Source organism: Vipera berus (genome assembly GCF_964194415.1).
Source record: "Vipera berus genome assembly, chromosome: 10".
NCBI lineage: Eukaryota > Metazoa > Chordata > Lepidosauria > Squamata > Viperidae > Vipera > Vipera berus.
Window position 1 is genome coordinate 8,698,683 of NC_138213.1, and position 24,034 is coordinate 8,722,716.

Consider the following 24,034-nt stretch of genomic DNA (forward strand, 5'->3'; position numbering starts at 1 on the left):
CTAAAAACCCCAATTTACACAAAGTTCCAAACACTTACCACTGAGTTTTTAACCTTCATATTTTACCAGTAACAACAGCTGATTATGTACCTCTATTAAACACTATACAGTTACATATAAAAAAAAGAGAGTCGTCCAGGCTAGTGACACCCCAGAGTTAAAATAACAATTATGTGCCACGAACAGGGGTGGGAAAGGGGCAAAAGATAAACTCAACAGCATGTTTGACAGTTTTCCTCAAAGCCAAGTACAGTTGTTCGGGTAGCATGTCTGTTAAAAAGAAAGGGGGGGGATTTAATGCTACTGTTTTTCCAATTCACAGACATAGAGAAGATGGTCCTCGGGAGACTTCCCATGTGTTTTACTGAGATGAAGTTTAACAGCATGCTTGCTTGCAAAAGTCCTGTTGCAAAGTTTACATTGGTAGGAAGTTCCCAGCTCTTCCTCTGGTGAAGGGGCCAATAGCTTTTCAGAGGATGACTTGGTTTGTGCTATCTGATTGTTAATCTGCTCACTCGAGAGTTTGGACAAGTCTCGTAATCTGAAACCTAGATGTGACTCAAGGTGACTGATGTAGGTCGAAGGAGTTCTGATTTGAGAAGCACAGTCATTACAAAAGAACACCGGATGCCCAGTATCTAAGTTTTTAAGGAATTTTGTCCCCCCTGTCCTTCGGAGTTGGTATTTCACATTGGCCAACCAGTGGCTAATGGTAGTCATTGAGAGTCCCGTAAACCTGGAAATATGCATTCTCTCTTGAGGGCTCAAGTCCGACATAATGTATTTCCCTTCCGACGTCTGCTGCAAACTGGCAGCAAATTGGGCCTGCAGGATGAGTAAATGCTGAGGATTCCAGTTTGACTGGCGTCCCTTCCTTTTCTGAGCCGGGGTGGTTTCTTCCGGTTCCTCCATTGTCGTGCCATCAATGTCAGACTTCTCGGAGAGGCTGGAAGGCGTGGAAGATTTTGATGTGTGACTTTCTGTCAGGTTCTTGAGCATATCCGAGATATCTGACAAGGCATTCTCACGGAGCGGCGAGTTTGACATAAATGACACAACCGCAGATGTCTTTGCTGTTGTCACTGTGGATGAAGAAGATGCTGAAGACGCTGATGTGGATGACAAAAGCGCTGAACCCAAAGAGCAGCTTTTGTCACTCTTCCCTTTCGTCAAATCTATGGGCTGGTCATTATTGACATGATAAAAATAACGGTCTAAGTGATCTGGTTTTTTGGGCTGCAAGGGCGGTGTTGCGACAGCAGCCTTTTCTGCTAAGCTGTTGCTCATTTTGAAAAGCATGCTCATGGGGTCTAGGGCAGGAAGAGAAGGCTTTGCCGCCTTCCCAAGATGAATGTTCATGACAGACTGTAATGCACTTAATGGATTTACAAAAGGTTGCTCCGGAGGATGGTCGGTAATAATAGCTGTACTGCTGGTCAAAGTATTTGCGATTTTCTTGACAATCTCTTTGCCGTTTTCCATCGGTTCTCCAGTTGGGCTGTCTCTGCAGCTCTCCCTCTGAGAAACTGGACTATTCTGATGGCTTTTGAACCCCATGTCACTGGAAGTGTCCATCTTGAGGGGTTCACTGACCTCACTGCTACACGGCGAAGGGGTGGCTCTCTTCATGGGCGAAAGCTTGCCCACTTCAGGTTCCTTCAGTTTTTCTTCCACTTTGGCCACCTTCTCAGTCACTTTCTTCACCAACTCTTCCATGGCATGAAAATTTGTTTTGGACACAGGAGAGGTTTGGCTATTTGGAGGTGAAATCAGGGGCTGACTTTTAGTAGGAGACACCAGTTCAGCATTTCCAAACATGGGCTTCAAAGGAGCGTTCTTTGCTGATGATCCTAGGGATAATTTCATCATGTTGGGCAGCTGATAAGCAGCATGAATACTGGGATATCCACCCCAGCTTGGTGTGCCATTCTGGGCTTTGTTAATAGCTGAAGTGACTGTATTTTCTAATGACTTTAAAATATCTAGTCCCCCTTTGGGGCTTTCTTCCAAGTCATTTTCTGTCAGGTAATGATATTTGGAGGAGATATCATATTTTTCCTCATCTTCGCTTAATTTTTCTTTCTCTTTCACCTTATCTTCAGCAGCTGTTCTGTCCTTCTCGATTTCTTTCTTGATTTCCATGTTTAATTTCGGGGAGACACTGGATGGCATGTTGGAAGGAGAGGTGAAGGTTGTCGCTGCAAGAGGCACAGACTGTACTTTCTCGTCGAGCAAAGTTGTGATGGTTGGCGTGACAGGGGACTCTATGATGGTTTTCCCTTTCTTCATGGCAGAGTTGGTGACTTTAATGAAGTGTCCTGTCACCATCATGTGGGCCGTGAGTTCCTGCAAGGTGTCATGGGAACTGCCACACTCCATGCACTTGAGAATTTGAGATTTCCTCGCTTCAAAATGCCAGGCGTAGCTGGCACCGTTCTGGTGTCCATAACGGTTATTGGGTGTAATGTAAGGATTGGAATTCTTTTGAAGTGGGTCGTTGATATCGGAAAGGGTCCCTTTGGGGGTCCCACCAGTAGAATCTGGAGAACTTGGCAGTTCTAACTCCAGCGAGGTTTTTTTTCGAGTGGCGGGGATGATTTTTGCTGCTACAGGAGTTACAGGTTCCTTCAGAGGCACTTTTTGGTAATGTTTAGTTTTTATCATATGCACACTCAAGTCTTGAAGCGATTCAAAGGAGTGGCCACAGTACATGCACTTTAATACTTTCTGGGCATCTTCTTTCCCTTCCATTTCAAGCAAAGAGCGTTTACGAGGCTTAGACCATCTTTTGGGGTTGTTGTTATCTGTTTCGTGGTTGTCGTCTCGATAATGTCCTGTTTCGTTCATGTGCACTGTTAACTCCACCAAAGTATCATAGGCTGCACTGCAGTCTTTACAGCGGAATTTACTGGCTCCCGTAAAGATGGAGCCGTAAAGCTTACTGCTCTGCCTGTACAACTGGACTGTGCTAAAAAGACTGGGCTCAGGAAGAATTCGGTTCTGGGACACTTGTTGCAATGTTTTGGCCATGGCGGTTTGATGCCAATCGAAGCTGCCACTGCCACAACTGCTGCTGCTGCTGCTGCTACTGCTACTGCTGCCATTGTTTTTTTCGACAGCTGGCTGGTGGAGATTCAAATTCAGGCTGGACCAGTAGGAATTGGAGAGGAAGTTATTGTAGACAGCCTTCATCTGCTCCAAACTGTCTGATACCACAGATTCTTCCAGAGGTATGGAAACCTCTTTGCTCTCCTCTTCATTTTTGATGGAGCCACTTTCAAAATCGGCCATTCGGTCACTTGTCTCGCTGATATGAGACTCGCTGTCCATTTCATGGCTGGAAAATTCAGCCACTGGAGAGTTCTGATAGCTCTGGCAGTTCTTGCCAAAGTCCTTTTCTGGACAGGCGTATTTTGCAGAAGGTTCTCCATCAATCGTGGTCTCCTCTGGTTCCAAGTCATCGTCCACCATGGCGGCTGCTTTCAGCTCATCCGAAACATAAGCTACATAGCAGAGAGAGAGAGAGAAAACAGATAATAAAACACACAGTTAGTGACTGCTAGTCTCCATTTCTATCACCAGTTGGCATGTTTCATTCAAAGAATGCATATATTTATTAAAATTAAAGAGTCAAAAATTAGCATTTCTTCCAAGCAAGAGGAAGACGGGAAGGAGGAAAAAAAATCTGCTCTTCAAACATAATTTGCCACCTTATTCTTCTCAAGGGGCAACAGCTTGAAATTAAAACTAAATTTGAAATTAATGAAGCACATTCTGGAGGTGGCATTCATTCCTAAAGTAATAAATTACTTGTATCAACCTCAGAGACAGCAGTTCCTGTCTGTCAATTAATATGTCTTATGCTTCTTCTAGCCCTAATGTATTTCTTAACAGACAGATTCACAATTTAAATTAAGCCAGATTTTTTTCCCCAAACCCAATCTTTAATAAAACATAAAAACCATCAACAAGAATAACAATAAATCTCACAAAGCAACAAGAATGAAGAAAAGGGCTTCCTCACTTATTAGAAAATTAAAAGGTTGCATTTATTACAGGAGCTGTTTAGCAATGCAGATACTAAACTGGGCATTGGGCTTAGTGTGAAAAACTATACTCAGATAAGTAGGTAAACTTCTCAAAATTTTGTAAGTGGATCAACCCTGTAATTACAAGGATCTTACAGGCCACAATTCTGAGTTCCCTAGGACAGGCAACTGTTAAACAATGTTTGCTCTTACCCTGACAAAATTCTGGAATCGAAAAAAATACACTGGACCTAAGACAGAACATTTTTAACTTTGTTGATGCAATGGTATGTAACATACTTTTTTTTTGTACTCTTTTATGAGTATATGCAAACCTGGCTTTTACACTTTCTAACATACTTTTTAATTGTTTTTACAGGTAATCCTCAATGTACAATCACAATTGAGCCAGAAATTTATGTTGCTAAGTGAAACATTTGTTAAGTGAAACATTTTATGACCTTCCTTGCCACAGTTGTTAAGTGAATAATTACAGTTGTAAAGTTAATAACATGGTTGTTAAATGAATCTGGCTTCCCCATTGACTTTGCTTGGCAGAAGGTCGCAAAAGGGGATCGTGTGACCCCGGGACACCCTGCAGCCGTCATAAATCTGAGTCAGTTGCCAAAGCGTCTGAATTTTGATCATGTGACCATGGGGACACTGTAAGTGTGAAAAATGGTCATAAGGCGCTCTTTTCAATGCCGTTGTAACTTTGAATGGTCAGTAAATGAAGTGTTGTAAGTCGAGGACTACCTGTAGTTCTGTCATACACCATCTAGAGTTGCTTGTTTGTGAGATGAGCAGCTGGATAAAATTGGTTTAATAAATAAATGATAAAAATAATAAAGGCAGAATTGAAAAATCTATATACATTCTAGATGTAAGTTTAGATATAAGTCTGGAATTTATTTTATAATTTTCCTGGTTAAATTGGAGCCCATGAATAGCAAAATTCGGGATGCGCTCTATAGAAATTTTTTTTTAAAAAAAGTTGAAAATTCCTTCCAACTTCCCATGTTAGTAGGAGAAAAGGGGAAAAAATATTTTAGCTTGTGCAGAATGCTTTTCAACTTACAGTTGCAAAAACCATACCTATGACATTTGAAAATTGGGAAAATAACGTTTCTTAAAGCAGAAGCTGGGGTACCCAGTCAGTTCTCCCATTAAAAACAAACAAACAATTAAAATACAGATAGAAAAGCCTTATGGGGAAAACAGATAATTAACTTCTCGATGGCTTCATGTGTGTTTCAAAGACTTTTTTGACACTGAGTAAGAAAAACAGAACAACCCAGCTGTAAGATTGGGTTAAAAATAATAATAATTGATATTTTGCTCTTATTCTTCCAGGGTAAATATACACAAGGTCTTCCAGTGGACCTTACAAATGTCAAAGTGTTTGCTCTTTAGACTACTTTGTCAATATTTCTTCACCATAAGCTACATTGGGGACCCCAACAGAGATCCTGTACCGTATAAGGCAACAGGAAGGCCCAATTAAATTACAGCGCTGCAGAACCACAGACTAAAGGTGCGGGATCCTGTTGTTACTGCAGCTCTGGTTCACCTGCAAACATATCGAATTTGCCCCTCCCAAAGCAATAGACAGGTAGTCCTCGACGTATGACCACAGTTTTGCTCAAAATTTCCGACGCTAAGTTTAAACATTTGTTAAGTGAGCTTCGTCCCATTTTGCAACCTTTCTTGCTAAGTTGTTAAGGGATTCACTGCAGTTGTTAAGTTAGCAACACGGTCTTACTTAGCAATAGAAATTTGGGGCTCAGCTGCGGCCGTAAATCGAGGTCTACCTGTATGTTCTTGCTATGTTATAACAGGTTAATAATTCCAAAATACAGAACTTTGCAAGTCAAGAAGTACTGATTTCCCTATCCTTTATATTCTGTTCTTTGGTATGCATGTATTACATAAAGAAAGCAGATTCATATCCCTTTGCTTGAATCCATCCTGATCCAGAGACCTCACACATATATAATAAATAATAATAATAAACCTTTATTGTCAAAGTACAACATGTGTACATTGAGATTAGCTGAGCCTCCCCCTGTGCTCTCTCCCCCCAACACACAGTGACAACAAACCTTCCATCCCACCACACTATGTGAACCAACTGCACCACACACCGGCCTCCCAAGTCAATTCTGCGTAAGATTATGTCCCATTTAAAAGCCTAACAGCCCACGGATAAAAGCTATTTTTCAGCCTGTTGGTACGGCTGGCTATACTCCTATATCTCCTACCGGATGGTAGGAGAGTAAAGAGATACCGTCCAGGGTGTGAGTCATCCCTGAGAATCTTCCTCACTCTTCCAAGGCAACGAGCCCTGGCGAGGTCATCCAGTGGTGTCAGGGAACAGCCCACAATGTCTTGTGCTGTGCTCACCACCCTCTGTAATACTTTCCTGTCCGCGGCTGTCAGACCAGCATACCAAACCACAATACCATACGAGAGGACGCTCTCTATAGTAGACCGGTAAAAGAGGGTCATTAGCCGTTGTTCTACCCTATTCTTCCGCAAGACCCTAAGAAAGTGAAGCCTCTGTTGGGCCTTTCTAGCACCTGGGTTGTGTTAACTTTCCAGGTCAGATCCCTACGCAAAACAATCATTGATGACTAATTACTTGAAAAGTTGCCACTAAAGGTGGAAAGTGCCTTCAATAGAAAACACAACGCTTTTGGCAAAGCAACCCATTGTGATACGAAAGGTATTTCTAGAACGTTTTATCATTTCTTGAAATGAATGGGGATGCAGTTTCTTAAATACACACCACCTAATGGTATATTAACATTCCCTTCACATTTGACAGGGCAGTCAAGTTGAATACATGGCTAGGGAATACATGCCTGATGCTTATCACGTCCTAATTGTATCAAATTATTGGATTATCTTGTATCTGTAACTGTGCAAACTTTCTCTGGTGAAGGCACCCTAATTCGCCTTCAGTCTTAATCTACGAATGTGGTTTCGGTGGACTCACGATCAAATTTTTTTTCTCATCTTGTTTCAGTTGTTGGCTTTGGGCTTTTCTTTTTTAAATGTTCTATGAGAACTTCAGGAAACTTTTTTATTATTATTATTTCGATAAATGCTGTCAGGTGCAAAGAACCAGGATCATCAACTGAATTTAAGCACAAAGGATTTGTTAATACAGCCTATACACACAAATCTGGTCAACTAGTGGTCAGCACTAAACTGGTCCTAGTTAAGAGTCATTGAAATTCAAGGGGGAGGGGGGGTTAGACTTGAGTCCCTTGTGGAAATGCAGGGATTCTAAACTGATGATATCTATGGAGATTCTCTGTCATCTTGGTCATGGTTGTCCCAAAGGTGCTTTTTCTAAAAGGCAACTAAACTTCCTTGATTATAGAGTGAAAGTCCAGTTGCCTTTTGGAAAAAAAAACCCAAAACCATTCTGACTAAGCTGATGGTGCATTTAACTCTGCCTTCCAGCTCTGCCTGCTTTTCTCCTACATCCGTGGTGGCGAACCTATGGCATGCGTGCCACAGGTGGCACGCAGAGCCCTCTCTGTGGGCATGCACGCCGTCGCCCCAGTCCTAGGCCTTCAGCTGGGTTTTATAAAACTTTTTCGCTTTAGGCCTCCGTGTGCAAAAAAAAAGGTTCAATCAATCAATGTCAACTTCTCACGGGAAAAAAAAGATCTCGCAAAGTTGGAATTGATTGAACTTTTTAGTCCCACCCAGTCTGCCGTTACCACCGCAGCCACACCCACCCAATGGGTCACGCCCACCCAATGGGTCATGCCCACCCAGCACCCGATGATACATAAGTGGGTTTTACCCTTCATTCTTTTGGGCCCGCATTCATCTTTCCAAACATTAGCATAATTCATCAAAATAATGAAGTTTGAAAGGGGGAAAAGTGGGGACATGGAACTTCCAGAAAGCTCTAAAAAATACATTGGACGGTGTATTAATCCAAACCAGAGTTTGAAAGGTAAAGTGTGGTCCATATTGGCCTCGGCAAAGAAACTTATCTCTGCGTTTGCTATTTCCGGGACTGTTAGCAGAGTGGACGTCTACAGTGCATGTAGCTCTGGATCCCTCTTGTTATAAAAAGAGGAGACTGCATATTGCAGGGAATTACAAAGCAACCAAAATAGCCAGATACTTATAAAACTAGACCGTGACTGTTCAACCCCAAATATTATCACTGCTTGATTGATGCTCGCCTTTAAAGCCTATGCCAGTATACAATAAAATGGAAGGCGGGGGGGGGGGGGAGTTGGAGAAGGTTAAATTCAGGCAGGCAAATGAATATGCCAGTCTTTCAATTGCTATCTAAGTTGGTAATCTTACAGATATTTCCTGCCTCTTGTTTTCTGAGACCGAGAAAGCTAATTCACAACAAATCCTCCACTGCGTGCCTATGATGTATGAAACAATATGGCCATACCATTTAGATCACTTTTACTGAACCAATTACCTAAAGGTCTGACTTCCTTTGCCAATCTTAGTAGAAAGGACTCTTTTTTCTAATTGTGGGTATCCTTAAAGTTTTGTTTTGTTTTGTTTTTTTGCAAAACCAAGCAAGCGCTTATGAACTGATGTAGTGACTAAATCCTCAGACCTGCTTCTTTGGATTTCTGAGTCAAATTGAGGACTATGGGCTTGCTGCACTATCAACTTACACGAGCTAGAGAGATCTGGACTCAGTTGAGAATTTGTGCCACGGGCTGTACATGCTAACTGATTAAAGTGGATGAAAGGATGCTATGTATCACTCCTTGTTCATTTCAAAAAGAGTATTTGGCTGGGGGATTTTGTGAAGGTCTCCTGTCTCCAGAAAATACAGCATGTTATTTTCTACTATCTCTTTGTGAATTCAGTTGTGCTTTATGGGGTCGGCAAATGTGGCTTCTAAGCAAATCTAAAAGAGAAATATGGGGGCAAGGAAGTAAAGGCAAACAGTGGAACAGAACCGCAAAGACCTAAAATTGAAGTTTTTTCTAATTTTCCCATTCGGAAAATACCCATCAATGAGTTTAACACAATTCTTAAGAAGGACCTCCTAGAGCAGGCATGTCAAACTCACAATGTCACGTGACATCGCACGACATATCGGGACTGTTTTGCCATTCCTGGCAATGGGGTGGGCGCGGCTTCTGCATGATGCGCCTGGCCCGCAGGGGTTTGGCACCCCTGACCTAGAGTGAGGCCTGAGTTGTTGAAATCCATGGCCAGATGTTGGCACTTCTACCTATCACCTTCCATAACACTGTATATGGCCCAGCCATCAAAGAGATTGCTCATGTTTTGTTTGACTGTCAATTCTGTGTCCCATTTTTAGGCTTAGATATTTAATAAGCTTCTGTTGAACAATGATTTTTTTTCAGCTGCTGATATTTACTATCCTAAAATACATAATGATTTAAATGTAGTTCAGATGTACTAACAGAAGTGTTGTTAAGAGGGACATGGTGGCTCAGTGGGTTAGGACGCTGAGCTTGTTGATCAGAAGGTCGGCAGTTTGGCGGGTTGAATCCCGAGTGCCGCGTAACAGAGTGAGCGCCTGTTACTCGTCCCAGCTTCTGCCAACCTAGCAGTTCGAAAGCACGTAAAAAATGCAAGTAGAAAAATAGGGACCACTCCGGTGGGAAGGTAACAGCGTTCCGTGCGCCTTTGGCATCTAGTCATGCCGGCCACATGACCACAGAGTCGTCCTCGGACAAGCGCTGGCTCTTCAGCTTTGAAACGGAGATGAGCACTGGTCCCTAGAGTTGGAAACGACTAGCACACATTTGCAGGGGAAACTTTACCTTTAACAGAAGTGTAGGAGCTGACCAAGCTGACCCCAAGGGAAAGGACAAATGTGTCATCAGTCACGAGTCCCATCATGCCCATAAGGGATTAAAGTCCAGCCCACCCACTCTTATCTACTGCCAATTTGCTGTGACCGTTAGTAGTTCAGAGCTTAAGCTTGCAATAAACCTTTAAAGTCATTTGTACTGCCTGGTTTCCTGATGCTTGACAAAAAACTTGCTACATATAAGACTAAAAGGTTTCCTCTTGGATAGAATTGGTTGATTTTAACCCAGAGATTATAAAGGCAACAAACCCAAGTTAACCAGCAGCTGAAATCTAAAGTCCTTTGCAAATGATTTTATTTATTATTTATTTATTAAATTTTTATACCGCCCTTCTCCCGAAGGACTCAGGGCGGTGTACAGGGCAATAAATATTAAAAACAAGATATAAAAGTTAAAAAAACAATTAAATATCATGCCCAATATATACAGTAATTAAAACCATATTTAAACCCCAAACCCAAACCCATCAAACCAGGCCAGATTGCTCAAATAAATAAGTTTTTAGATCCCGCCGGAAGGAGCGAAGGTCGGGGGCCATCTGGAGATTTTACTGCCTATGTTTATCAAACAACAGCTGTTTGCAACAGGTGATACAAAAAACCACTAGTAACAAGGATGAGGTGGGTGTATTGTTTAAGAGAAAATAGTTGGCATGTGTAAGGAACAACTATGTACCTTTAACGAATTAGAAATTGTATAAATGGCTGTTTAAATGGTGTGATTTCGTGGCTTCTGTCCCCTGTGGTCAATATTTTAATGGCCATTTCTGCTTTAAACTTTGTTCACCAGCCAGAGTTACTATGATGAGCAGGGTGGGTGTATACATATAAATCAACAAGCAATTCCATATTATCCAGAGATTGGAACATCTGGATATGAAGAGTGAAAGGAGAGGGTAATTTTCCCATTTTAATTTCCTTTGGTGCAAGTGAAATCTCCCAAGGACAAGGCTTAAAGCACCCTATTCACACTTAGGGAACCCCCTGATTCCCACTGAGCAAGAACATGTTTTTTGTTCACCATTAACACGATGTTTGTGCATTCGCTAATTATATAAATGTTGTCTTGTCAGACTTAGTCTCTTGGAAGCACCTAAAGAAATTCTTTAAAACTTGGCCTGTGATGTGACATTTAGGAATGGTAAACAAAGAAACTACATCCTGATGAAAAGCAGTTGCCAGCATTTATCCATGGAACTTAAGGCTAACGTGGCCAGGACTTGCACACCCACTCACAATCATCCAATTAGGTCATGTTTTTTTTTCTTCTTGAAATCAGCTTTTTTCCTGGAACCCATCGAGAAGGTTTCAACTCTGCTCATCTATATACATTGAATAGTCTGTGTGAAATGATTTGAAGCAAGTCACAGCAAATCAGGGTGAGTTTTCAACCACACAGCAGCTAGTTTTCTTCACATAAAAGAACCGTATATAAGATAGGAGCAGGGATGATTTTACAAATTAATTTTAAAATTAATCTCTGAGAGCTGTTATGACATAGGGGTTAAGATGTTGGATCGGGACTGGGAAAATCCACATTTAGCAATGGAATTTCATTAAGTGACACTGGAGCAATTTCACCTGACTGACTTCAGAGATTTCTTTTTCTGGAATTAAATAAAGGGAGGAAAACATATAAACTGCATAGAGATGCCAGACAAAAAACTGGATACAAATTTAACCATAACAAATTCAAGCCTGAATTATCATAAGACAGTTGTAACCATGAATGTTGAGCTAAAATAACCAACCCCCCCTTCAAACCCTAACCCCGACCTTAATCAGTGCAACAACCTGCCTCCAGAAGTTGTGGGGGCTCCAACACTGGAGGCTTTTAACAAGAGACTAGACAACAATTTGTCTGAAACGGTATATAATTTCCTGCTTAAGCAGGGGTTAGAAGACCTCCAAGGTCACTTCCAATTCTGTTTTTATGTTATTCTGTTACTTGATGGATTAATTTTCAAATGACTGAATCCCAACATTTCTGGTTAAATGTTGAGTCTGGAGATGGAAATATTTATTCACTTTTAAAGCATGAACGAAGAATACTAGAGCTCCAGTCAACTTGAGTAAAGGTAAGTAGACCTATGTATTTAGGTTTCTCACTACTACTGTATGTCCTTCTCACTGTGTCTTAAATAGCTCTTAATGGTTGTAATTCTTCACTGAGCAAGCAGATGTTCAGAGGAAACTTTAGGGTTTTTTCCACCATGCAATCAAACAGGGTCATCCACCCATTTTCCTTCTTGAGCTACCACACTGTTGCCAAGTTTAGAATAGCGAAGCCAAACTCTGAAGGACAAAGGCAAAGTAATCAATTAAACATTTCATAAAATTTGTGCTCTCTTCTCCAACCAAAAGTACGCTAGCCAATTATCCCTCTGTTTCTTATGAAGATAATGCTTTGGAGACCCAAAAATAATGAAACAGTTTTGGATCCTAGCTGAAGAGATGGACATCTTACATGTTACCACGAGAGAGGGGGAAAAAGGCCCTTCAAATCAACTTTCTGATATTCTGAGTGTAACATATAAGGTAGAGTTCCCATATACTGTCAGTTAAGCCCCATGCAGTTGGGTTAGGATCAAGGAAGAAAGAACTATAGTAAGTCAGCTGAGAATAAATATAGAATTGGGAAAACTGCAAGAAGAATTTCCAACCTGCATTTATTATGAGCTCATTAAAGTGGAATCTTTTCAAACAATTTAAAATAATTCTTCTCAGGTTTCTTGTCACCTGGCCCAATGGTCATTTATGAGAAAAACTGCCAGCAATCTCTCTTTTTTTTTTTTTTGGTCTTTTGATTGTTTTAGGTTTCCTTCACATTGCTTTCCTGGCTTCCCCAAAATATCTCATATCAAACTCCCTCTTTGTTGAAAAAGCCGTGGTGGCGCAGTGGTTAGAATGCAGTATTGCAGGCTAACTCAGCTCACTGCCAGGAGTTCAATCCTGACCAGTTCAAGGTTGACTCACCTTTCATGCTTCCGAGGACATTATTGGGGCAACAGGCTGACTCTTAAACCGTTCAGAGAGGGCTGTAAAGCACTGTGAAGTGGTATATAAGTCTAAGTGCTATTGCTATTGCTACTTCTATAATTGGTCTTTGCTTGGTCTTTGAATATCACCTGGAATTTAAGATACAAAGGGTAACTGTGTATATTAATTCTCTCCCTTGCCTCAAAAAAGAGAAAGAAAAACTCTCTGTCCCCCTAATCTCATGAAGAAAAAACAGAAAAGCACTCAGCCAATAGCAGCACTTATCAAATCTTAGCAGAGTAAAGAATTAAACAGAGTCAGTCCTGGTTCATCCACAGAGGAGAATTCATAAGCCAGCATTATAAACCAGCCTGGAAAGTCAATAAAGTGTCTGGAAAGATGCAATGGCAAACTACTTCTGAACTATTGTCAAGAAATTTGCATGATCTCAGTCCCGAGGTATAAAAATCAACTTGAATACAATAGGTTCATTTCAAAAGATAAGAAACCAGAGATAAATACACACTTGTGTCCTTCTGTAACAATAGTTTTTACTTATGTTGTACCCTTCTGTAGCAATGGTTTTTACTTATGTTGTATTCATGCAACATGCTAAGACAAGGCAGGTAAAGACTTAAGAAGTGCATATGCAGAATAAATTAAGACTGGTCAGTGAGATTGTTATGAGGTCTAGAATGAGGCTGAGAACTCAGCCAGTGTGGTGAATTGATGATTCAGTATATTACATAAATTGAGGGGCTGCATTTGATTACTAGACTAAGTGTTCAAAATCTTGGTGTGTAAAATACAAAGCGGAGAGGTTCAACTTTACCTCCCACTGCTCAAGTCCCACCAATGGGGAAACCAAGCAGAACCATCAGTAATCTTAACCCAAATATTAACTCCTTTTAAAGATAACCAGGAATGGCCTTCAGAAAGTGTCCACCAGATTTTTGCTAATTTTAAAAACATATGTCCCAAACCCAGCATATGAAGAGAATAGTTTATCACTTCAATGTCACATAAGAAAAAGGCAATTGTCAAATGCCTTTTCCTTGCAAACACCCTCATCATGACCTGAGTTAATGAAGTTAATTGAATTTAAGATCAATAATGGTTAATTATTGCAATTTGACATTCTGAGATAAATGGCTTTAAGGTGGAGAAATGCATGGGTGTCTGTGAATTCTCACCAAAAGAAGTTGAAAACCTTGGCGCCTAAGAGGGATCACGTAAGCGTCCCATTGATCTCCAGTGCAATTGGATCGACTTAATCCCTTGATGAATGTGTGCATTTTCACTGCTACAAGTAAATGTTCTACAAGACTACTCTAACCCTTGTCACTGACCAAATCTATATGAGCTGGAAATCCATGGAGATAGATTAAAGAGAGCTGAAGAAAGAAGACCAATGATTCAAGTAAAGCTGAAAGTTTATCGTATTGACTGTTTGCACAATGGATATGCTACAAACCCCATTAGGAATATGGGCACCATAGGATTGGGGACCTTAACCGTATATTGTTCCTTTCCTTCAGATCCTTCTTCAAAATTTACAGAATCCTGGGATTAACAGCCCCAAGAGTACAAATGTACGGTCACATACTTAACATAGCCAATTGTCAGGAATGATGTGAAGTAATCCAGTAGTATCTCAGTGACCATAGGTTTTCTATTTCATCTCAAAGTACAGTACATAAAATGGCCTTTTCCTACATAAAGTTTATAAAATTGTTTCCCTTCTTCTCTCAAACCACTGCTGCTGTGCAACCATTTACTTTAGCGGTGGACAATGGAAATTCCCAAATTTATTTCCTGCGCTCCCCAAAGAATCTTCTGAATTGTTTGGTCAAGAATGAATGCTACAGTTTTTAATCACGGGAGGCTTATCACGACTAAAAAGAAACACCCCCAAACCACCACCAAAATTCAGGGGAAAAATTTTTTGGTTGTATTTATGCACATGATATAGCCCCATGATATAGCAGGGGCCATCATTTGTCCAGTGAAACTTTTCTTCCTCCCAAAAGGTCATGTACAGTCCCTGGTCATCTGAACGTTGTCCATCCCTATTTAATTAGTTAAAGCCATTGAGCCAAGGCTGAACTCAGACAGTTATCACAGTATTGCAGAAAGAGTATAATTTTTATGACTACCATGTAGGGGATATACACACTAATCTAAATCCAATCCAATCCAGTTTAGTGCTGCAAAGACTCTCAAAGCCACATGCAGTATTTCACAATTCACAAGTTTTGCATACAACTTTCTCTGTAGACCCTAATCCTAAAATAACTTCATTTTTATGACCCTGTAACTCCTTAATTTGGGGTAGAGTCAGGGCAACTAGATGGAGCTGAGCATTTACTGGCTGGAATGAGGCCAGGTGGAGTTTGCAGCAGATAGGTCTTCTTTGCACTCTAACCCTCTAGATGTGAAAAAAACGACAACCCAGATCTAATTGTTTCTTTCTTGCAAACTTTGCAGATACTTTCTTTAAAAGAAAGGCATGCATTGTTCTAACTCTTCTGAACAAAGAATTGATGCTACCAGAGTCAGTGCTGTGTCACTTGACTCTCTGACAATGAAATCCATTATGATGGATGATACTACCTCAGTGTCCAAGAAATGTTGATGACTCCTTAAGTCGAGTGACCTGCCATGTAGTCACCTAATAAATTCAGCTACTCAAAGTTCAGAAATCAGAGGAAGTCCACTCATGACATGCACACCAATCCATAAATAATCCTCAGTTCGGTTTCAGTTCAGACTATAGATACTTTTAAACCAGATTGGAATACACTGAATATACGCAATTATCAAATGGGTACTGTTTCTCTCTTCCTTTCTCATTCTGATTTTTAACAATGATATTAACCTACTTTCTTTTCAGAGTAAGAAGGGTTTTTTTCCCCCGACAGTTTCTTCCTTACAAAGAAAGATACTGCAAATGTGTTCCTATTGAGAGTTGTACATGCACACCGAACAAGTTAAATGACCATTTACAAGATTTATAATGACAAAGTAAATGTTGTCAAGGAAAAGAAAAAATATTCCTGATTGCAGAGCACTGACAATAAAGAGACGCTGAAGAGAACTGTCAAAATGTGAGATTATGCAAAAACAGTATTGAGAACACTGCTAATCATCTGCTCTTGTCAATTACTTGAAGGGTATCTGACAGCATATTTACATTAAACAATTTTCAGAAGCAAACTCCTTAATGCTGTACTGGATGTTTTTTTTCTTCCCTGCTTTTTCTTTGGCATGAAGGATTTTTCGAAGGATCCTTAAATGTTAACGGTGTCACACACAAGTCTACTCTTGGCAGTTGAGTCCACTTTAGGAAATTACAGTTGCCTATAATAATGACAATTGCCCTCCACACACTCACAGTTATTGTCCTTGTTATTATACTGTTACTAACATTAGCATTGGCATTAGATCCTCCCGTGCTATGTAGTATATTGAGCAGCAAGGGTCTCCAATATTTTTGGTTTGGGGTGAATAGGTCAGCGTATTCTCATGTGATATTTAAAGTCTTTAAGTCATCTATGAATGTTTTTTTGCCCTGTATTTTGAGGGCATCCTCTGGGCAAGGGGAAAATCCATCTCATTGCCATCTTGGGAATTCAATTATTTGCCTTATGGAGTATATGACCTGCAAGTTGCAATTTTCTGTATGCAGTTGTATTATGTCATTTGCACCTGATCAAAATTCAGATGCTTGGAAACTGTCTCATATTTATGACAATTGCGGTGCCCCGGGATCATGTAATCACATTTTGCGACTTCTGACCAGCAAAATCAATGGGGAAGCCAGATTCATCTTAACAACCGTGTTACTACTTAACAACTGTAGTGATTCTCTTACCAATTGTGGCTACAAGGGTGGCAAAATTCACTTAACAAATGTCCCAATTAACAACAGAAATTTTGGACTCCACTGTGGTCAAAAGTCAAGGGCCACCTTGACTTAATTTAAATTTGAATTTTTGTGCTTTTTTTAATGAAGTAAGAGAAAACAGGATAGTATCAACATAGGGATGATAATGTGGAGAAAGAATGGAGGCTGCAAATGGGTGGAGAATATCTTTCAAATTGCAATAGCTTAGCAATATTTCCATCTTGAGGAAAACCATGGGGGAAGGAAAGAGGGAAAAAAGGAAATCATTTTTCAAGGATCCCAAGATTAATCATCAAACTGATCACCAGATACTACACTTTAGCAGAAGGGCATAGGATTTATAATGGTGTTTTCAAAATCTGTGTGAGGCTTGAATATTTCAGCGTATCTGCAGATTAAGAAGAAAGAACATCTATGCAACAGCATGGCTATTTCTGTAGAGCAGTAGACTTTGATTGGAGGAGGGGGGGAAATCTGTTTCTAAGGTAGTTTGTAAAAATTATTTATTTCCATACCAGTTAATTAGGATGGGAGTCTTTGTTGAATGCACAAGCATTAAAAAAAAGTGCTGATATTTTATGCATCTTTAACTGTAACGTGCTTCCCTGCAGCGCACTGGTAACTCCTTGACATTTAACATTCACTCACAGCAACCATAATAAGAGGTTTGATTGCTTCTTTTGCAGATGCAGAAATTTAATAACTGTGATCAGTTGCATAAATTTACTATACAACCATCTTAAGTTAGCCACATTAAAATTAAACAGAATTGTAATCTGCTGACAGATTATGGCTACCGAAAAGCATTTCAGATTGGTGAGTACAAAGGAAGGATGGAGATGGAGATGATGGAGGTGACAATGAAATGGAGATGGCGATGAAATGAGATGGCAGTGGCGATGGAGAGAGATCTCCATCTAAATTGAAGTGCCTGTGTCAAAATGACCTGATGAAATTCCATGTACTCTGTCTAATTCACTATTTTGTTGTGGCTATGTTGACTACTCTTATGTTTTGCACTCTGAGGGGTTATGTGTTGAGTGTGTATCTGAAAAAAACTGATTCTTGAGATGGCATGCCTATCTCACTTTCTTCTGGCTGTTTACAGCTGTGAAATTTTACCCAATGTTATGTTAAGGTGTATCTCTGGAACGTACATTGAGACCAGCATCTGAATACTTGAGGAATCAATGACATTGTGATTTGAGGTTTGGGATGTTTGGGAAAATTTATCTCCAATACTGAGTTTGTCAAGAATTGTACCAACTGAATCTTAGACTTCATCATACTTCTTTGAGAATGTGTGACTTTAAAATAGGGAGAATTTAGTAGGAGTTGACATATTGAGAAGAACCTGCTATTTTCCCTGGCCAAACTACCTGCTAGGGGGATAGTTGTGTTTTTGTCTAGATTCACACACACACACACACACACACACACACACACACACACACAAAAATGAAGCAAACCAATTGCAATTAAATCCTGAAGTATTTCCCAATGCAACTGCTACCTGTTAATCTTTTATAATCAATTACCTTGCATGAATTGTGTTTGTTTGCTTCTAATTATAACTAATTATGTTTCTAAATATGTTCTTGAGGCTATCAAGAGATTGTAGTCTGAATGAAATCATGAAGCGGGGGAAGAGAAGACGAAAGAGTCTATGATTAGCAGATTGTCTTCCAAAGAGAAACTAGAATACAAAGATATTTCAATTAATAACATAACATAACATAACATAACATAACATAACATAACATAACATAACATAACATAACATAACATAACATAACATAACATAACATAACATAACATAACATAACATAACATAACATAACATAACACAGCGTGCCTGGCTGAGGAATTCTGGGAGTTGAAGTCCACAAGTCATAAAAGGGCCAAATTTGAAGACCCCCCTTATATAATATAATAATAATAATATATGTTACAATAAAAATGGGGGAAACCACTTCTGGTTCATACTGCCTCCTAGTATGTTCACTCATCAATCTCTTCTGAAACATGTCTCTTACAAGCACAACCTCTACAGTTAAATCCAGATTTTTAAAATTATTTAAATCGCACTGAAGGTCCATAAATATAAAATGGGTGAACTTAAGAAAGTAGAGTGTAATCTTTGAGAGCTTATGCGTATGGAAGAGTCACAGGTATGTTTATTGTTTTTGCTGCAAATCCACAAAAAAATGGAGCTCTGCAATAAATTAAATGACCAAAAGATTCAGACAGTAGAAGTTAAAGAAAAATAATCATTTTATAAAGTAGAAGACATAGATGGCATACAATAAAATTGCTGCATTTTCAAAAGACTTTTCTCCCTATCTCCTAACCCTAACCTTGTAAAAAAAAAACAAAAAAACCCAGAACATATTGTTATTGTTATTATTATTGATCATTGCACAGTCAGCCAGATGTTCAGACTGGATTTGGCACTTTTGTCTACCTATCGAGTCCTTACCAAGGACCTGGGATAGACAAATGTGGATGTTTGATGGTGTTACAGGTATCGTCGCAGGATGGAAGCAGTTCCTAGTAAGGCCGCCTTTTGCAATTGACTAATGGCGAATTTGTCAATGCCAATGGTGTTCAAGTGGTGCTCCAGTTGTTTTGGGATTGCACCCAAGGCGCCTATTACTATTGGTACTACCCTTGCTTGCCTTTGCCACAGTCTTTCTATTTCTGTTTCTGGTCTTTGTATTTTGTTATCTTCTCCAGTTCTTTCTTGTCTATTCTTCTGTCTCCAGGCACTGCCATGTCCACTATCCAGACTTTTTTGTCTTTCTTATCGACAATTATTCCTAGGGGAAGAGCGTTCTCTGTGGGCGCGCCTGCCCTCTGGAATGATTTACCTGTGGAACTTAGGACCGCCCCCGATCTGCGTTCATTTTGCAGGGACCTGAAAACCTGGTTTTTCGATTTATCAGGCCTGGACTGAAGGGGTTTTAGCTTTTTTAAATGTTTTAATTGGGCTTAATTAATTTAATGTATTTTAATTCTATATTATTTTTATATTGTATTTTATGCTGCCCTGTAAACCACCCTGAGTCCTTCGGGAATAGGGCGGTATAGAAATTTAATTAATTAATTAAATAAATAAATAAATTGCGAAGTGCAGGGTGTTATGTTGCAGGTGCTTGTCTGTTTGAATTTTGAAGTCCCAGAGCAGTTTAATTTTATCATTTTCTATGACTTTCTCTATTTTATGATGCTACCAGTTCTTGCTTGCAGGCAAATGATATTTCTTGCAGATCTTCCAATGCACCATTGTTGCTATTTTTTATTATTATTATTATTATTATTATTATTATTATTATTATTATTATTATTATTATTATTATTATTATTTAATTACCATCTTAATTACTGAGGAAATGTGTGAGTGAACAAAGCAGAAGGTGTGTGGGCCTTCTCATGAGCAGAATGTGACTCTTCTCTGCTTATAAATGTCCATGTCTGCCCGCACTCATGAGTTCTTATATATCTTTCATCTCATTTTCTGCCTTTCCCCTCAAAAACCATCCATACAAGACTGTTCTGATTTTTTTCATAATTTACATTGTTGCCTGAGTAGGCATAGTAATTCTGGCTTTTTGGCTGAGTGGCACTTTCGTTTTTTTTTCTTTTACTTCAGCTTTTCTAATTTATGAAGGGTAAATAAAATAGTAAAATCCAATCAGATACAGTACATTAAGGTTATTGCCCCATACACATTTCCACAGGAATAGTGCCTTTTGAATTCTATGCTTCTTATTTTGAGGCAGGCATCCAGAAGTCTCTGATATCACTGAATTAAAAGAAAAAGAAAAATAAAAACGGCATCTAAAACGGGAATCTGACAGGATGGTCTTGTACAATATTCTTTTAGTAGATCTGTTCATACATTGCAAATTCAGAGGGAACATCTCAAAGCTTCCATCCAGATTTAATTCCTTCCATCTTCTGTCTAAAAATCTAAAAACATCCCAAAGACCTCATCAGGGCTAGCCAATCTTTTCTAACCAAAAGTAGAAGTTCTTCCTTGAATCTCTGCAGCCTCAGCAGCAGGTCAAGAGCTAAACTTGATTTCATTTGAGTTCAGTTAAAATTAAGTTCAATCAATTAAATCCTGTTAATTTGATGGCATCCGTTTCATTAAACGTTTTCAGCTTCTGCCAATCTACAAATTCAATATTTATTGTTGTGGCTCTAGAGCAACATCTCAAATGCAAAGTGACAAACTGCTAAGAATGACTTGAAAAGCATTTTTAGAAAGATTCAGATGAGGGCGATGCTCAGGGATCACCTGTAGCCTGAGGCCTCAGATTATATCTCACAAGGAGAGAAATCAAGAGTTAGGTAGACTAGAAATATAATTTAGCATAATGTGTTTTTTCTACATCCTAATCTCAGATGGTTGGGGTTAATGCCTAAGAAATTACAGGTAGTCCTCGACTTACAACAGTTCATTTAGTGACTGTTCAAAGTTATAACAGGACTAAAAATGTCACTTATGGCCACTTTTCACACTTACGACCATTTCAGCATACCATGGTTGTCTGATTTACATTCAGATGCTTGACAACTGGTTCATATTTATGACGATCGCGGCGTCCCAGGGTCATGCGATCCACTTTTGCGACCTTCTGACAAGCAAAGTCAATGGGGAAGCCAGATTCACTTAACAACCGTGTTGCTAACTTAACAACTGCAGTGGTTCACTTAACAAATGTGGCAAGAGAAGTTGTAAAATGGGGGGGGGCTCACTTAACAAATTTCTCACTTACCAATGTAAATTTTGGGTTCGCTTGTGCTCGTAAGTCAAGGACTACCCTTATAAGCACCAATGTTTTTCAGTTTAAATTAACATTTTTCATAATGGCTTCATTAAATATATATATATATATATATATGGTGGCGGTTTGGATGTTATACATCTCTGCTTCCTTCTGAAAATTGATCTGCTTGAAAAATGGGTTACACATTTGGACAGAGATTGCCATAGAAAGGAAAAGTCAGGGGACTTTTTCCAGCACCCGAAGAGGCACGTTATCATCAGAGGCAAAAACAAAGAACATTCCTATTAAATACAATAATGAAAATCTCTGGTGCCCGTCGTAATGTTCACAAACTCCAAAGAACCACGCTGAAAGGAGCAGGTTTTTTCTTTCCTCAGATGGCTGGTCAGCCCCAGACAAACAAAGCTTTAACCGAAACGTTAGGGAGGAAATAATAGCCATTTCCAATGATAATACACAATTTTACTACCTACGCTCAGTTGATTTAGGTGATCGGGTAACATGTCAAGCAGCCTGCCTTGGTTAGGTAAGCTTTTAATGAGTAATTGGCAGTCTTATTTCTGTTTTAGATTTGGTTTGTCGTTGGCTATCCATTACCTGCCATTCATCTTTGATCTCTTTGGACAGGCCTGATCAAAAGATGTCACTTGACCTACTCCAGTTGGCAGAAACTTGCATGACTCTCATAAAGGGGACACCCCGTCTATAAATAAAATGACATTATTATTTTTCTGTCCTATCATGTAGAAGAGACAATTATGATAATACAGTGTCTGTCACTAGCTCCTCGGCAAATTGCTAGCTCTCACGCAACTGTTTAGCTTTCTTATTTGTTTTTTGTCTGTTTTCCTCCATTTCGAGTGGAAAATAAAGCAGAATTGAAATCACTAATGCCTTCGCCTCACACTCTGACAGACTCAGGGGCTTCTTCTCTATGGCGCTGACATGCAGATGTGACCATCAGATTATCTTTGACAATGGCAGCTGGTGACCAAGAGTTGTATTGCTCAGGACACTGGACAACAATGGAATGGAATTATAGAATGGATTTAACCACTGGCAGAAAAAAAGCTCAAATTTAGACCAGAAATGATCCACGAGGCCACAAAGAAAACAAAATCACAGGTGTGATGTCTTGTACTTTAATAAAGCCACACGAGAGTTAGCCGTGAAGGTTTCAAAGGACAGAATACACACGTGTGAAGCTTGCAAATCAGGAAGTGTAGTATGTCCATAGGTAAAATCCTGAAGGGAACAGAAAAAAATCTAGCAATTGCTGGTAGGATTGCTACCTCCAGAAAGTTTATAGTTCCCAAATAGTAGTAGCAGTAGTAGTAAGAACCAGGAGTATCTCACCTCTCCTCAATTCTATCTCACAAGAGCCTTCTTTAAGATTAGCCCAACAAAACAAAAAGCAACTTAAAAAGATAGCAAATGGTCGATTTGGCCTTTTTATACACCCAAAGCCTCTTCTTAATTGATACGGAACCAGGTATCAATTAACATAGTAAACTGTATGTGAGTCTAATTCAGAGTTCCTTTAATAAATTTTGCACCTGCAAATTTTGCACCTGCTAAAGGAAATTACATGTGCCCAAAGGTACCTGAGAAGACATAGGTAAAGGTAAAGGTTCCCCCGCACATGCATGCTAGTTGTTTCTGACTCTAGGGGCCGGTGCTCATCTCCGTTTCAAAGCCAAAGAGCCAGCGCTTGTCAGAGGACGACTCCATGGTCATGTGGCTGGCATGACTAGACACCAAAGGCGCACGGAACGCTGTTACCTTCCCACCGTAGTGGTCCCTATTTTTCTACTTGCATTTTTACGTGCTTTAGAACTGCTAGGTTGGCAGAAGCTGGGACGAGTAACAGGCGCTCACTCTGTTACGTGGCACTCGGGATTCGATCCGCCAAACTGCCGACCTTCTGATCGACAAGCTCAGCGTCCTAACCCACTGAGCCACCGTGTCGCTTGAGAAGACATACCTGCCACTATATCTGTTTCAGTTTGCCAGCCCAAATGTGCCACAACCGCTACCCATGACGGAGGGGGAATTTATGCAGCATGTGTCATAAACCAACACAGATTGTTGGTCCCATCTAACAGTTTGGAAGATTATTGCTTTTTATACCACCTTGAACTCCTGGAAGAAAAGAAGGATATGCAAATCTAAAAATAAATTATTTCTCAGATGCTTTTCAGCAATACCCACTTTTCCAAAGATCATGACGCTGCAAGGAACTGACTTATACCTCTCCCTAAATGGATCATTTGCACAAAACTTTTAAAATCAGGTGGAAGACCCTCATGGAATTAACAACTTGTGGCGCCACACAAGTTGCCATTCATTTCTGACACACAATGAACAGATAGACAAAGACAACACAAAAACTTACAAGCCAACAGAAAGTAGCAATGTTTTAAAATCAAAGTAAGGTGAGATGGAACAGATTTTGTTTTTGCATTCAACTGTAACA

At 39.7% G+C, this 24,034-nt stretch overlaps 1 protein-coding gene across 1 annotated transcript in view; it reads right to left on the bottom strand.

Annotated features, from left to right (window-relative positions):
• Positions 1-300: 300 nt before the first annotated feature.
• Positions 301-24,034, bottom strand: part of TSHZ3 (teashirt zinc finger homeobox 3) — a gene marked incomplete at both ends in the record, with an annotated part of 88,917 nt that continues 65,183 nt past the window's right edge. Inside the window, one exon of the mRNA XM_081335515.1 lies at positions 301-3,503. Coding sequence (XP_081191641.1) covers positions 301-3,503 — 3,203 coding nt within the window. The remainder of the gene's footprint in view (positions 3,504-24,034) is intronic.